We start from the raw sequence: 16,655 nt of genomic DNA, 5'->3' as shown, positions 1-16,655 counted from the left end.
TTAATATTCAGTGTGTCGATGGGAACATGGTTCCACTCTACTAAATTTAATATCACATTGAACAGTTCAAATTAACATGTTACATGTACATGTAGTTTAATTCATAAACTACTGAGAAAACTTGTCAGTGCTGACATGTTATTACGCTGGCAGTGTTGATTTGATTTGATCGTTGTCTAATTTAGTTTATTTGATCATTGTTTTAATGTCATCCAAGCCAACCTGCCTTTGGGAAGTTACTGACAAACTTTCCCACATACATGTACAAGTACAGACGTGCATCTATGTGTAAGCCCATAGTAATCAGAAAGAGTCATTGTTGTTAACGTCACGACGACGAATTATACACTCATATGATGTTGATCACTTTAACAGGGAGGAAACTGCAGTTTTCAGGGTAATCCATCGACCTCTGGAAAGTGGCTGATAAACTTGGCTACATGAAAGACGTATTGGTGAAAAAAGTGGTGTTCACCGAACGCAAGTTTTCAAAAAGGAACAGTGAGTGCCATTGACCACTTAATGTCACCAAGGCCTTGACAAACAATGACAGCACCTGAATTTACAAATTCGTTGTTTAAGAATCAGACTGAATTGGCATTTCGTGTCCCTTATGGCTAGAGACTAACTGAGCCGTCCCTTCTCACACAGACAGTGTTGACAGCAATGTCAACAACAACTCTACCCAGCAAATGTCCCAGGGTTTGTCTGACCTACTTTTATCAGCCATGCTGGAGTAATGTTCCAATCCCAAGTTAACACATGTAGATCACCAACATGGCAGATAACCTATTGCTCTACCACGCTTATCATGCCACATACAAACTCTTCATGTACACCAGATAAACATTATTAAACGCAGATCCAAGAATTCAAAAGGTATGATAATTCACGTGCCACGGAAATCACTTACTGTGATGTTAATTATGAAATACATTTCTCGCATGCGTCAGGGGCCACTTGCACAAAGAGATCATAGTTGACTGTGACTACTATGGCAACACATGTTGTTAACATGTGTCTTCAAGGTAGTCAGAATCAACTTAACCTAATTTTTCTGATCACTACTGATATTATATAATGCAAAGTGAGTGAGTGCTTGGAGTTCAACGTCGTACTTAATAATTTTTCAGTCATATGACGACGAATGAGTCCTTAGAGTGCATGTACGGGTAATGTGCCTCCTTGTCAGAGGACAGATTTCCGCTCCTTCATCTAGTGCTGCTTCACTGAGACAACTTACTGAAGGCAAGTAAGTCGCCCCGCCATTACACTGATATGGGTCAATCAGTCCTTGCACTATCCCCTTAATGCTGATTGCCACGCGAGGAAGCTATAACTTCCTCTTTTAAAGTCTTATGTGTGACCCGACCCAGGATTGACCTGGATGTACCGCTCCCGAAGCGAATGTAATGCATAAGTTCATATACCTACACCCTCTGGAACCACGAACTAATGATGAAAAGAGCAGTACTGGTGTCATCCTTTCAACACACCCTTACGTGTAAAGTTAAATATCGAAATGTAGAAGTACAGATATAAACAGAGGTATTCAAGCCTCAGGATGCCACCTGCCTACATACACATGCTTAATTCCCTAGCTCTAACATCAGCCATGTGATTACCTTCCAGCAATTTATTTTCCTATATAATTCTGGTTGATTCCAATGTTCTTGCACTTTATCACCTCTCCTGAGCATTCATTTGGCAAGTGACCAAGCAGCCCCAGAGTATATGAGGTAATTATGACTGTTAACAAAATTCTGATTGGTAGTCGAGAATGGGCACTGGGAATTCATTCAGTGAATGGCTATAATTAAGAAAAGGCATATGCTGCTGGGTATCCTCACATGGTTATGTCATATAAATGTATACTTGGCCACTAGCCTGTCAGGAATGAGGCTACATGAATCCAGACCTAATTCATGTGCATAATGTACATGAACAAGTGTTACAGTGTATATCTGTGAAAACTGCCAGAATTTTTCACACTCACATAGAAGCATGTCTCCTTATGTTACTGTAGCAGCAAGGGTAGAAATATTTGTGCAAATCCTGGGGGACAAAACAATTTTCTATGACTTCTCTCCTTACTTGGTGTATTTGAGTTTGAAATACATTTGAGGCCACTCAGTTCTGAAAGCTTACAAATCATAGGGGAAAAAATCCTTTTGCTCCTAAAGTGATTATGCCAATTTTTTAACCCCAATTTTTGATCTAGGCTGACACCATTGAGAGACTGGAATATGTCAGTATATAACAGTAATGAAAATGAACACGTAGGGAGGTGGAAAAGATATCAAGATACAGAGAAAATAAACAAAGGTAACTGTAAGTACATGTTTATGCAAATATGTCCATAATACCCTTTGCATTTATGTCCACCATAAACCTTATTAACATGCATGGACACTGGACAGGCTAATGGAGATGAAGAGGAAGTCATCTGTCAAATGAGGCCAAATAGTACTCTGCTTGTGACAGGGCTCCGCTAGTCATGTGACCTGAAGTACAGACTAGGCTCAGTATCCACAATACATTTTGGTTCACTATAGTGCTGTCATTCATTTCCATTTCTAAGTAGTGTGCATGTTGTCAACTACTGCAGCTCACAAATCAGTCACATCAAAATGGAGTGTGTTAAAATTATGCATATAAATATCACATAAAACTTTTCAACAAGCTCTTGTTTTTATATTGAAGCTAAAGTCTGAAACACCTATAACTGCAATTATTTCTAGCTAATCACATCAAAATTTAAAAGCATTTCACAGGTAAGATTGAGCTGCAATCCATGTGATGCCTGTATTTTTGAGTGACACTGACATGATATGTTTCTTTTTTTCAATCATGAGGGAAAAAAACAATTAATAAATAAACATGTGGGTTTATGTGTTGCGTGCAATCTTTACAAATACATATATAAATCAATCATAAAATCTGGAACGTATCACACTTAATTTTTTTTACTTCTGAGAATGACAAATAATAAACAATGAAGTACAGTAAGCTGTATCTGTCAGGCATATCAAAAATTATGCAGATCAGCAGTGGTAGTATGCGCGAGAACGAAAGGATACATCCGCAGTGAGCCCGATTTGGTACCAATAGCTAGAATGCGTTGAACTGGATCGAAGGCAACAGACGTTGGTTGATATGGAAACCCATGTCGAACAGTCTGCAAACCAAAAACAATTCTTATGCAGTTATGCACGATTAAACGAATGAGGATAGCAACGAGCTAAACGATAATTCGCAAGCCTAAGCGCCAGCTTCGCAACAAGCCGTCATTTGACATCTTACCTTACACACTTGGAAATGCTCCGTCCGCAACGTTTCCTCGATCTCCATCTCCGATTTCGTCGGTGCTGCGACGGACGATCGTAAACCGTCCAGCACTGTCCTAAATTTCTTCATTTTCACTGTTATCTCCTACAACCATTAACAACCATCGCGCGTAATTTATCCATATTTCCACCGTCAAGTCAACCTCCCTTAGCCACTGGCTGCAAAAAATAGTACTACTGGCCGAGGCAAGAGCCCGGATATAATCCCATAAGCCCGTAATCGTGACCTTGACCTTGGGGTCACCGGGGACATCAAGGTCGTTCAGCCGGCATGTCAGGCTGCGGTTGTAGATTTCAACAGCGCCGATAGTGAGCGAGTTTAACGTAAGTGTTTGCTTCGTAACGCTCTAATGGTGATATTGTTAATGTCTGATTATCTCAGATTCATTGTGTTGATGGTGATCGACGAAAACAGTACGATTGGTACTCACTAAGCGAACGGCATGAAGCATGTAATTGAGACCAAACTTCACGCCTCGAGTCCGGTTAGTAGCAACTCTTGCTGCGGAAAAGAATGAGATGTAGTCTTCAGACGTATTTATTCTTGTTTTTCGCTTTAAATATGTTTAAATATCTGTGTTACAGTGTGCCTCATTTTCTCTTAAATTTGGACATTATATACCTTACTTTATACTGAAAGTTACAAAGTTTCGGTCTGTAGTGTAGGCCTACCCGAGAGAGATATGTAGGACGTGACAGCTTTCACGTTTTCGTGTGTGGCAGAGATTTTGACCACAAATAGTCGAACAGACGACACACGTATATGACTGGACATCACGAATCCGGGTTAATAGGCCGTCTCAATGACGTTGTATGGTAATAACTAGGCATTCCTCCAGAGATAAAAGTATATATTTTGGTCTGCACGTGTGGGACATTCCAGCTAGTAAGTAGATAGTGTTTCCACAAGTATCAGTCATGTCAGTATAATGATCACAAGTTCATTCATTATGTAACTTGACCCTTTTTTGTCACGTATGACTTAAAATTTTAACATTTTTTTCCTGTATATTGTGTAAAACTTTATACTGAAAAAGACAAATGAAACTTTGAATACAGTAAACTACTGCAGGTACGCCATATAAACACAGACATTTTTGAAACTTTCAGAGTTTGATTGTACAGCTTCCAAACTTCAAAATGAGCCTGGTGCGTCACTTTCTTCTGACTTGTCGCACTATGAGTACAGTGGCTGCCAACAGAACACTGATGAAATCAAAAGGATTTCATGGCAGGTATGGCAGGTGAGGTTCAGTCTCACAAAAGTTAGATCTAGTAGAACTCTGCTGATCTCTCTCTATTGACCCGTCACTTGCTCTCTATCACTTGAAAAATAAATAAATAAATAAATAAACAGAAGGCCTACTGTCTTTTGGGAAATGAAGATACCCCCTTTGAGTGAACAATAAGGTGTAATCTCTTAGCCAGTTACAATTTCTTCTGATCTTGTTAGCAACAGAGGGGGCCAGGAGACTTGAATTTTCTGGGATAAAGTCTATACATGTTTGAAAGTAAAATTTATGACACAAGTGCTGCATTGTTTTGTTGTGTATCAGGTGTGTAGAAATAACATGAATTATTGCAAATGTCAGAAAACAGATTCATATATTTTTCTAAAGAGAGAAAATTTTGCAGGAAATTGTGTCTGTAGCTTTGTTTTCATTTTATAATGTTCTAAAAAGGAGGTTTAAAACATGATCTTTTGCAAATATTAATGTGCACATAAATATTCTTTTTTTTTTTGATTATTGACATGGTTTTACAGAGTTGTAGCCTTTGGACTTGGTACTGGTTTGGCCTTGTACTCTCTCAGTGGTAAACATAAGGTATGGGGTGACATTTATTTACAAGCAATTTGGCATGTGTGTAAAATAGACTTTGCTCCTGGTGTTGAATTATTTAAAATTAGTTGTCAACATTTCAGATTGTACCCTGACTTTCGCATAGACTGAAATTTGTTTTGTAGTCATACATGTGACTGTGGTATAATTATATGGTGCTATCTGCCTGTAAATACATAGATAACTTAATGAAATATGTAAATGAGTTAAGGTGGGGCTTTAGACCACACTAATGTGGTTTTAATTTGTATGAGTTTATAAGTTGCAAACACATTTCTGATAATTTAGAGGTTATTAAACACTAGGTTGTGCTGATTTTGCCATTATGCCACCACTGCATTAGGGTAAAATGTTACGTCTTTGAGGTGCGTATTTTGGGCACTTCATATTTTGAGTGCTTCACGTTTTGGGTGCAATGCTTTTAACCATCATGGGAAAGATGTAATGCCCTTACGGTCATGGGAAAGGTATAATGCCCTTAACCATCATGGGAAAGGTTTAATGCCCTTAATGGTTATGGGAAAGGCGCAATGCCCTTAACCATCATGGGGAAGATGTAATGCTCTTACCGTCATGGGAAAGGTATAATGCCCTTAATGGTTATGGGAAAGGTGTAATGCCGTTAACTGTCATGGGAAAGGTGTAATGCTCTTTATCGTCATGGGAAAGGTGTAATTTCCTTAACCGTCATGGGAAAGGTGTAATGCCCTTTACCGTCATGGGAAAGGTGTAATGCCCTTTACCGTCATGGGAAAGGTGTAATTCCTTTTACCGTCATGGGAAAGGTGTAATGCCCTTTACCATCATTGGAAAGGTGTAATGCCATAAACTGTTGTGGGAAAGGTGTAATCTTAAGCTCTGCAGGGAATGCAGCATTAGTTATTGACGAATATTAAATATTCAAAGGCATACATGCATGTAAATGAAGTTCAGCTTCTGTTATACATGTTACATGTACTTGTACTCTATTTACAAGTTAAATGCATATAATTAGTGTTAGCAGGCCTTTGAATTAGAAAGTGTATGTGTTTGATAAACTTCAAGAAAGAACAGTCTGATATATAATGAAAAGGTTGGCTTGCATATTTGAAGATTTTTGTCAAATCAGTGTAATTTTTGTTTACAGGCCCTAATGGCTACCAAATCAAAGATCTCCAAAGGATCTTGGTTGGCAGAGCCTATAACAGATGTCAAACAACTTGAAGAGGTAATAGTTTTCGTCGGCTAAATATAGCTACAATTTGCATGTGCTCATATATGGGTGTAATGATCCAAGTTGGAATAAATTTTCAGAATAGTTGTCTTTTATACAATGCGATTTACATTTTAATTTTTCTGGAAACTTTTATGGGGAGTTGTTTTTCATTTATATGAATTCAAGAGTAAATTTACTTTGTAATGGGCAAATAATAACATATAATAATGTACCAATATTTTTAAAAAATGACAATCAAACAAGAGGTACATCAGTGGGTTAGATTTGTTTTAATGGCTCATGTTGTGTTTAAAAGGCAAGCATCAGGTCTTGTGGAAACAAGCACTTTCTACCGCTCTACTTTTCCTGTGATCTGTATATTAACTTTTGCTTCAGAATGCCAATGATATGAAGAGCAGGATGGAGATGATGATCATGGGAATACAGGTAAATTCTATATTCCTCTGCTGTTGTATTACATTTATTCATATTTAATAGGAATATATCATTTTCCTGTGTCTTTTTTTTCTTCTCTTTTTTGGCATTCTTCTCACTGAAGAAGTGAATGGAGGCCTGGTTTCTCAGTTGTTGCTACATAAATTAAGGGAGACAACTTTTGCATGTGTAAGAGTTTTTCCCCCTTGATACATTTGCCTAGTTATACAGCCTTTCATGCCTATGTGTTTGTCAGGCAACTGTGGTGAAGTCCCTTGAAGAGCTTGAAGATGGACAGAAGTTCCAAGTGGACAGATGGCTAAGAAAAGAGGTGAGGGTTATTCTGAACTCCTGTTTGTAAAGGAGAATGAAATCATTTATCATTTATATAAAGGTGAAATGGCAGGATTTCACTGTCTCAGATATCACTTTTGTGTTACATTTTGATATTTCACACCCAGACACCATGGTGTCAAAAAAACAAAAAAACAAATTTGTTTCATAACATTCCACTCCAAGCTCACAAGTTTAGTCTAACATTTGCACATCAAGTAGGAAGAAACAATGTCACTGGAAACATCATCTATGACATTAAGCTATATGTTCAATTAAGTCTGTGAAGACCTACAGCTAAAAACTTTGCCTGACTTGTTCATAAAAAGAAACATATTGTCAAAACATAAATAATAAACATGATATTGTTCACTAAAGACTGAATAGTGTAAATAGTTTTCTTGTGAAAGGTGGCAATGATAACCTGCTTGAGCCCTACATGCAGTTGTGTAACAGTCATTCTGTATGTTGTAACAACACTGGCACAACTCCTTCCCTCCTGTATCAAGACGATCCAAAGCTGTGAACTCATTTGTTCTTTGCTTTATTATTTATTATGCAAAAAAAGTACACACATACTGCAATGTCACAGAGAAAACGATGTGTTCTATCATGATGTGGACCTTTTGTGTGGCTCGTCCTTGAGGCTCTCATTTTAATGGTGTTATACTCACTGCTGGCATTCAGGCCTTGACCAGTGGATTAACCGTCGTCAACCCAATCTCTCTACTTCAGCTGTGGTTTTGTGTCAGGAGGGGTTTGACCAGTTCTGGCAAAACATGACTATGTACAATGTACTTATTGAATTGAATGAGCACTCTGCGTTCCTACACCCTTAAAGTCGTTGTATATTCTAATTCTTCTAATGTTTGGGACATCTGGTCTGCCCTTTATGCCTACTTTAAATGCTGTAACAGGAATACAGATTTTCTCTTTCCTCACATGGTTAGTTCATCTATAAATGGACAACATGTATGTTTAAATATAATTTTTGGCCTTCAGAATGACTAATATCTGTCCAAAAAATTAAATGAATAAAATAAAAGCGTGTTAAGGTCTCAGCATTAAACACCAGTGAAATGAATAACTAGATATGATATGGTCCCCAGGGAGGTGGAGGTGTAACCTGTGTGATACAGGACGGCTCTGTGTTTGAGAAGGCTGGGGTGAACATCTCAGTGGTTCACGGAGAACTTAGTCCTGCAGCTGTCAAGCAGATGAGAGCAAGGTGAGCTACGCAAGTTGTTCACACATAGCAGACACATCGATAAAAATTTGTGACTACAATGTCTTGTAGCTAATAGCAAAAGTAAATGTCTTACATTGTAAGAAATAAGATTACATAGAACAAAGTCAGTGTCCTAAAACAAGGAAATTTTTTCTAGGCCCTGTCCAGTTTCCTCCCACTATAATGCTGGCTGCCTTCAGATAAGTGATATATTTTTGAGTACGGCGTAAAACACCAGTGAAATAAAGAAATAAATATAACAGGGAAAGCAAAGCAAGTGATCTCTTTGCCAGACTTGCTTCTGTCAACTATGTTTTAGCTTTAACGTTGGAAATTTTATGCAAAATTGTCTATGATGTCCATCAGCAGCACATGATATTTTATCTGATTTCATGTGTAGTTGTAGTTTTCCCTTTTATCTTACAGAGGCAAAGACTTCAAGACAGATGGTAAACTGCCATTTTTTGCAGCTGGGATCAGTTCTGTAATACATCCTGTAAGCATTTATATTTTACTCCTGTGCTGGTATTTAACATTATGCTCAACTGAGAAAAATTACACGTTAGTCTTTAAACTTGCTCAGATTGTACAGTAAGAGTTTGAGATTTTATAATCCACTGGCTAGTTGTCTCACCTGGTTGCCTGCTGCTTTTTCTACATGTGGGAATGTCTAACTCAATGAATATGAATCACAAGGTACTTCAATTTATGTATATTGGTGGTGTTTTTTTCCTTTTTTCAGAGAAACCCCAACTGCCCAACAGCACATTTTAATTACCGATATTTTGAAGTGCAAGAAAGCGATGGAACCACTCACTGGTGGTTTGGAGGGGGTACAGACTTAACACCAACATTTCTGGTAGAAGAGGTATAGTCAAATAACAAAAACCCTGAAATTAACTAAACCATTGTAAGTTCTGTATATTATATGTCAGTTTAGTACATACAACTTTAAAATAGGATTCAGTTACATGTAGACTCGACTGACAGAAATTTGCTTTAATAGCTGTGCAGGTGTGCTTATTTTAATAGTGATTATTGTTTTCCTCGATGTAAGTTTCCAAGTTCAGTCGCATATTTCAGTCAAATTTAAATGTTTAGAATAAAGCTGCTTTTGATAGTATTACCTCATTGGGGGAGTCGCAATCTATGTTATTCATAGGGTATTTGACATCCAGCCCATAACGGTGTTCAGATTGCTAAATACATGCATTTCAACATGTGTGTGTGTTGTTGGAAACTAATTTGTAAACTGCTATTTTTATACACGTACATTTCAAACTGATTGCTGTTCCTTCCTTGACTTTTGTTTTGAAATCCAAATTATTAATATTTATTATACAGTTGCATGGCACTATATGATTATATCTAGCTTTGTAAATATTGTAACCATTTACAAGCTTAAACATATCAAATTTCCCTGTATAAAGCCATGGATAGATGAAGCATCCTACTGTAATCTGCAGTGCTAACTCTGACTGCTAAATTTCCCGCCATAACATCTGTGACTATAAGACAAGCAGTGAACTGTGGCCACAAGGACAAAGTTAATGTACTTCACGGATGCTTGTGTTAATGTTCTCCATTTACTTATATTTAGTAATACCTGTATCAATATTTTCTGTCTTCAGGATGTGAAACACTTTCACAAGACACTGAAGACAGCCTGTGACAAGCACAGTAAATCTTACTATCCAGACTTCAAGAAATGGTGTGACAATTACTTCACAGTAGAGCACAGAGGTAAGACACGCCATATTGATGAGTTCTCATTTATTCATTTGTTTGATTTGTGTTTTACACTGTACTCAAGAATATTTCTCTTATATGATGCCACCTAGCATTATGGTGGGAACTAGAAGCCTATGACCATGTGCAGGGTGCTGGCAGACCTTTGCACTTATTACCGGATCAGAGGAAGCCAGCATGAGCTGGACTTGATGAGTTTTCAGTGCTGTTTCCTGGGATGGCAGCCAGCTTTGTTAGGCCCTGTCTATCATCTGGTTATGACCATCAACTTTGAGTAAATCTATTTGTAGATGGCTATGGAATTACTGTGACAGAATTACAGTATTCCACCTAAAGTTTGGGTTTTTTCATGTGACACAATTTGCTTTATTCTGATGGATTCATTCACCTTTTTTAAGTTTGATTAATTTTTTAAAAACAATTGAGTGTTGACATGTAGAGTGCCATTTAAATGCCTTTACGTGCTTCTGGAAGTACTTTTCTAACAGGCCAGCCTTTAGGTGAAATACATTACAATAATCCTTACTAGTCCCAACATTTTAATACATGCACTACTTTGCATATTTTTTGCCGTTTTCTGGTATTTTTCACCGTTTGTGAATATATGCTATAACATTTGGATGGTAATAAGATTATGAAAAAGGAATATTTTCCATTTTCAAGGTTTTTATTTTCATTAGACGTTTTTGTAAATTTTGGGGGGAAAATTATCCTATTATCCTATAAGCAACCCTATGGTTTAAGAAGTCAGATTTATTTATTTTTTTTTAATCTGAAAAACTTAAGTTGTGGCATCAAGAGTGTCATTTTAAGGCCTTTGTGTTCTTGTGAAAGTGCAGTGATACATGCCAGTGCGGTGATACATGCCAGACTTTAGGGGAAATACAGTCATTTTAACTGGCCCCAACATTTTAATATACCACTTCGCCGATTTTTACTCTTTTCTGGAATTTTTCTGATCTAATCTCAATATATCACCTCTTGCAAATGTATGCTGTCATGATTGGATAGAAAGATTATGGAAATGCAATATTTTCAGCTTTTGAGGTTTCTATGTCCATTAATTATTGTTGTAAATCCTTTCATGAAAAATATGTTTTTTTAGTCTAGTGTTATACTTCATTTCAGGTGAGAGAAGAGGTGTAGGAGGTATTTTCTTTGATGACTTAGATAGTCCAAATCAAGAAGAGGTCTTCAAATTTGTCAAGGTAAACATTTCTTTTGCATTGATACTGGATTCAATTTGTGCAGTAAATACTCAGGAATTTTTCAGACTTTTATCAGGCTTCTTTTAGCTCAGGAATCAGTCAGTATATCAGCTCTAGTGATTGTGCTCAAAATGTTGATGTACACACAAACTGCTGAGCCAGAAACCTGCTTAGAATTGCACTGTTTTCTGTACCGCATGTAATATTCAAACTGAAAACTCAACAAGATTTATTTATTTACTTGGTTGTTTTTTATGCTAGACGGAGCTGAATTTGAACCTAAAATGAACAAAATTTATTTATTTGATTGGTGTTTTACGCCGTGCTCAAGAATATTTCACTTATACAATGGCGGCTAGCATTATGGTGGGTGGAAACAGGGCAGAGCCCGGGAGAAACCCACGACAATCTGCAGATTGCTGATAGACCTTCCCACGTATGGCCGGAGAGGAAGCCAGCATGAGCTGGACTTGAACTCACAGCGACCACATTGGTGAGAGGCTTCTGGGTCATTACGCTGTGCTAGCGCGCTAACCAACTGAGCCATGGAGGCCCCAAATAAACAAAATAAAATACTGTTTATGCACACAAGAACTTAAAACTCAGCAATATTTATTTACTTGGTTGTTGTTCATGCTGACCAGAGCTGAATTTGAGCCTCCAATGATCAAAATAAACTATTGTTTGTACACTTGACATAGCCAGTAGTACTGTAATTTTCCTACTTATTTTTCAGACCTGTGCTGAATCAGTGGTGCCTTCCTATGTGCCTATTGTGCGAAAACACAAAAATGATCCATATTCCTATGCTGACAGGTAATCAGTCCTGCACTGTAGTTACAAGCCAGTCTTCTACAGTAGTATTTCTTATGCCGTCATTGATACATGAAGGGAATATATATCACATCCTCATTAAATGCACCATTCTCCTGTAGCATTTCATATTCCTGTGCTATTTATTATTATTTCATCTGTATTATATAACTAAGGACGTAATCTACCTATGTTCCAAAGACATAGTCTACCTATGCTTCAAAGGCTATATTTGGCCCCATTCCCAATCATCAGTTTGCCAATTTGTAGACACAAATACCCCTATTGGGGAATGATTTCCCACAATGTACACCTTTCAAATATACACACTTCATTTTCTATTGATTGAAGAGTGAGTGGAGAAAATATTATGAGAAGCGATGGTTTGTATACCGGTATTTTGGTAATAATGTTACAATAATAAGGTGAAATTTTTTTTAACTGTTACACCACACTCCAATTTTTCATCCTTCATCTGCCTCCGTAGCCAATATTTTGAAACATTCATTGGGAGCTATAGGGTGTAGAGAACTAATTTGCACAGTCTCATGAAGCTTGCATCTTTAGTGACACAAACAAATCAATTTAGCATCATTTTGATCATAATTGTGTGCTTAAATTGCACTGAAGAAAGTGTTTTAGTGGTTTGAAAGGGTGACAATTTACACTAATTAAAAGCCATTGCTCCCTGGTACACTTTTGTCCCAAAATATGCGCTTTTGGATTAAAACTGCGCTGATTGTGATCCCACAAATCCTCTCCCCAAATTTGTTGATTGTGCCCTGTGTATGGTTAGCCAGTGTTCTAGAATGTCGCAGTTTTCCCAGTTTTTCCTTCAGTTTTTATTTTATTCAATAAGAAGGCTTTAAGGTTCAGCTTGTTAGTCAAATTTGATTATTGCCTGGCAAATTCAGTGACACTTCAAGGTCAAGGTACCAAATATTATCTTTTTTTTTTTTCTGTTTCAGTTTTAATCTAACATGTTGCTGATTTGTATTCAGACAGTGGCAATTATTACGGCGTGGACGCTATGTAGAGTTTAACCTGATCTACGACAGAGGGACCAAATTCGGGTTACAGACTCCAGGAGCTAGATATGAAAGTATACTGATGTCATTGCCTCTCACTGCTGTAAGTCTTTATGTCGGGACATTACTATTGTCAAGATGTCTTTGTTTCCTTCATGCTTTTTTGGTTTCCTTTTCTAATAAACTTAACAGCTTGTGGATGGGTAAAATATTCAGCTTTAGGATGTAAAACATTAAGGGATGAATCAAAAAGGGATTGTAAAATGCAGAGTATGGTTTTAAGACCAATTAAAAAAGTTGGATAAAAAAACGGAAATCATTTTTGAGGCATATTTTGTATCTCATATTAACTCCCTCACCTCTATCTCCCTTTCCCCATTCGGCCTCTTTTTCAAATGAAACAAAGCTGTTTTCACAGCTATCACTGTTGGAGTCACAACTGCTGGTTACTTAATGAACTAGTCTGACCACTTGGGCCTTAGGAAAACTGTGGTTTTAAGACTTATAAGATGGTGAATTTGAGATCAGGCTGTCTCATTTCCGATTTCCCCTATCTCTCCTATGTTAATTTTGTCGGAATGGGGCATCTCAAAGACACTGAGACACCCCACTGGCAAAGCCTATGGCATCCAGCATTATTGTGGGAGGAAACCGGGCAGGGTCCTTCAAACTCACAACCATTCGCATTTTGCTGACAGACCTTCCCACGTTTGGCAGCAGAGGAAGCCAACATGACCTATACTTGAACTCACACCAGCAACGTTGGTGAGAGGCTCCTGGCTCACTGCATCGCACTGGCACACTAACCATCTTTTCCAATTTCATACATTCAAACACATCCTAGACTGTATATTAGGAAACATAAAACAAGCTTTTCGTGTATAATTAAATAAATCAGCTCATTATTTATATAAAGGTGAAGTGTCCTTCCGTTCCTTCACAGATAAAAGTGATACTTCAGTCAGTTAGATATCACTTTTAGTTATTACATTTTGATATTTCACACCCAGATGCCATGGTGTCAAAAAAAAAGATTCATTTTGTTTTATGACATCAAACTTGAAGCTATGTTAAAATTTTTATACAGACATGCAAAGCATTTTGGAGCATTACTTTTCATTGTTTTATATTTTGAAGAGCATGTAAGTTCTTATATACTAAAGCTAATAGTTATATATGGGTTCAGTAATAGTAATGAAATCTAGGCATCACAACGTAAATGTAGAAGATTTCACAAGCTTTCGATCCACGTGCCAGGGTCATTATCAAGCGACTAGTCATTATCAAGTGGTTACTCACTTGATAATAATCCCGGCATGTGGATCGAAAGTTTGTACAACCTTTTACATTTACATGGTGATGCCTTGACTTCATTATTATTAAGTAAGTTCTTGTCAAATGGAAAACTATAACACTGTAGGACATTTCATACTTAGATTGTTCACATGTAGATTTGTTTCATTTCTTTCACAGAGATGGGAATACTGTCACAACCCACCTCGTGGATCTAGAGAGGCTGCCATGGTGGATGTCCTGAAAAACCCCCGGGACTGGGTGTGACACCAGATATGACATGGCATCATGACACTGACAAGATCATCCAGTCATTTTCATTTTAGGAGTACTACTTTCTCTCAGAATTGGGGAGATTTTAGGGGGTTTTTATGGTAATTGAAGCTACGAGGCATTATGTCTTTCATAGTCAAGATATTATTTACAATATGTGGGATCAAGAAATTACCTTGAACCATTGACATACCCCTAAAAATTTGACCCGGAGTATTTACATGAAATCTGAATTATTTCCTCTTTCATAATCTTTTGAAGTATGTTTGTCAACTCTTACTTGTAATGGAATTGTACACTTGCTGCTTAAATTTTCTACACAAGTGATCTGTTATTGTGAATAGTAGAACGATTTCTTGTAAATACAAGATATCTTGTACGATATCGCTATGATTTAACCTAAGGCTAATGCAGAATAACTAGACGTTTTCAGTTGTTGTTGTCTGAGTGAATAGATCTCTATACTGCTTGTCACAGTGACGTTTTTTGTGGCTTTTTATGAGAAACCTATGAATTGTTTCATTCAGATAAATAGTTTTGTTATTTAGAATTTTGTGATTATTCATGTGTCGTAACGTAAAATTTGTCTTTTTTTTGAAAGTGTTTTTTATATTTCATTTTTTTAAAATTAAAATTATGCGATTGATCTTGGCAGAAATATATTATGGTGATTGCTGCAGATTAGGTAAGAAGAGAGATGCAAATTAAAAGTTTTATAGACACATGCTATAGTTTGTAAACATTCTTCAAAGATAAAATACATCGCGGGGGGGGGGGGGGTCAGTGTGTAAACAGGCGTTCTGGTTGATGCTGTTAGGTTTATTTCCCCTGTGATACAAAAGTAGCCCTCCCCTCTTCTGTGCCAGAGTCACAGATGGCCACATACCCTCTTTAACTTTCCATAAGCGACAGTGTTAACGTTTAAACGCTGTAGTTCAGCCTCAAAGATTCCTTGGCTAATAAGCTTTGGTGCATACCTGGCCCAGCCTATGAAAAAGAAGCCATAAAAATCTTGACGTAGGTTGACTGTCAAAATCTGGACATTTCTATGCCGGCAAGCAGGGAGAGGTACCTAGCAAAGCCAAGCGGACGTCACTCGCAGCCTCATCACCACCTGTCTCCTTACCACCTGTCTCCTTGTGTCCTTTCGCCCAGAATTACAAACTTTCATCATTAAATCCCATACGTGCCCAAAGCTTAAACAATTTCCATCATTTTGATACTAAGCATAAACCTGTTGACCAAAAACGGCAGGCTGGCAAGCAAAAAAAGGCTTTATTCGGAAAACGGTAGTTGTAATGGGGCTCTGTGTCCATATTGCATATTCCTGTAAGATGGATCGGAAGCTAGAGACCACGTGACCTCCTTAGTAACAAACGGCGTGAGTGAAGAAAACGGTCGTCCCAACGTTATTGCATTGGCAAATGCTTACTTTTGAATCGCTGTCAGCGATCATGTATCCGTTGGATTTATATAACTTTCCAGCTAGTCTGAGTACCGGTATTTCTGTAGAGCTTTCGTGACGTTATTTTGACGTACACCTAGGCCTTACTGGTCGCTGGCAAAGTGTTAAAGCTGAAAATTATACAAATCCAACGGATTCAAGGTTGCTGACAGCGGTTCAAAAATAGGCATTTTCCTATGCAATAACGTTGGAAGAACCGTTTTCTTCACCCACGCCGTTTGTCACTAAGGAGATCACGTGGTCTCTAACTTTGGATCCGTCTTACAGAATGCTTTGGCATTGGGCGGCCATTTTTTTTTTTAGATGCAATAGGATGGTCACGTGACCCCAACTTCCCACCCTTCTTACAGATTTAGACTGAGAATGTTTTGACAGTTAAACATGTACTGTGAAGTGGTAAGACAATCAAAGTGACAACTTTATGTTACGACTAACACATATATATTC

At 37.6% G+C, this 16,655-nt stretch overlaps 2 protein-coding genes across 3 annotated transcripts in view; one reads left to right on the top strand and one right to left on the bottom strand.

The window, feature by feature from the left end:
* LOC135482084 (syntaxin-binding protein 5-like) overlaps window positions 1–3,490 on the bottom strand; it is an 81,355-nt gene extending 77,865 nt beyond the window's left edge. Inside the window, 2 exon segments of the mRNA XM_064761920.1 lie at window positions 3,081–3,178; window positions 3,304–3,490. Coding sequence (XP_064617990.1) covers window positions 3,081–3,178; window positions 3,304–3,417 — 212 coding nt within the window. The 5' untranslated portion in view covers window positions 3,418–3,490.
* Window positions 3,491–3,614: 124 nt separating this feature from the next.
* Window positions 3,615–15,861, top strand: LOC135468677 (oxygen-dependent coproporphyrinogen-III oxidase-like). Of its 2 annotated transcripts, none has more exons than XM_064747069.1 (14): window positions 3,615–3,671; window positions 4,458–4,582; window positions 5,113–5,173; window positions 6,315–6,395; window positions 6,780–6,830; window positions 7,075–7,149; window positions 8,261–8,379; window positions 8,806–8,875; window positions 9,122–9,247; window positions 10,011–10,122; window positions 11,257–11,336; window positions 12,073–12,152; window positions 13,151–13,280; window positions 14,651–15,861. In XM_064747069.1, exons 2-14 carry the CDS (start codon window positions 4,488–4,490, stop codon window positions 14,735–14,737), a joined length of 1,167 nt encoding a protein of 388 aa, XP_064603139.1. In that variant the 5' UTR covers window positions 3,615–3,671; window positions 4,458–4,487; the 3' UTR covers window positions 14,738–15,861. The 2 variants fall into 2 exon arrangements, with proteins under 2 accessions (XP_064603139.1, XP_064603131.1); XM_064747061.1 differs by having other exon boundaries at window positions 4,458–4,591.
* Window positions 15,862–16,655: the final 794 nt, after the last annotated feature.

Source organism: Liolophura sinensis, chromosome 1 (genome assembly GCF_032854445.1).
Source record: "Liolophura sinensis isolate JHLJ2023 chromosome 1, CUHK_Ljap_v2, whole genome shotgun sequence".
NCBI lineage: Eukaryota > Metazoa > Mollusca > Polyplacophora > Chitonida > Chitonidae > Liolophura > Liolophura sinensis.
The sequence above is the reverse complement of the archived record's forward strand: the minus strand, read 5'-3'. Positions and strand labels throughout refer to the sequence as shown.

Coding starts and splice junctions, on each gene's coding strand:
- LOC135468677 (XM_064747061.1), top strand. CDS start 4,488: ATGAGCCTGGTGCGTCACTTTCTTCTGACTTGTCGCACTATGAGTACA. Junction 6,831..7,074: donor TGATGATCATGGGAATACAG/GTAAATTCTATA, acceptor TGTGTTTGTCAG/GCAACTGTGGTGAAGTCCCT. Junction 8,876..9,121: donor TCAGTTCTGTAATACATCCT/GTAAGCATTTAT, acceptor TCCTTTTTTCAG/AGAAACCCCAACTGCCCAAC.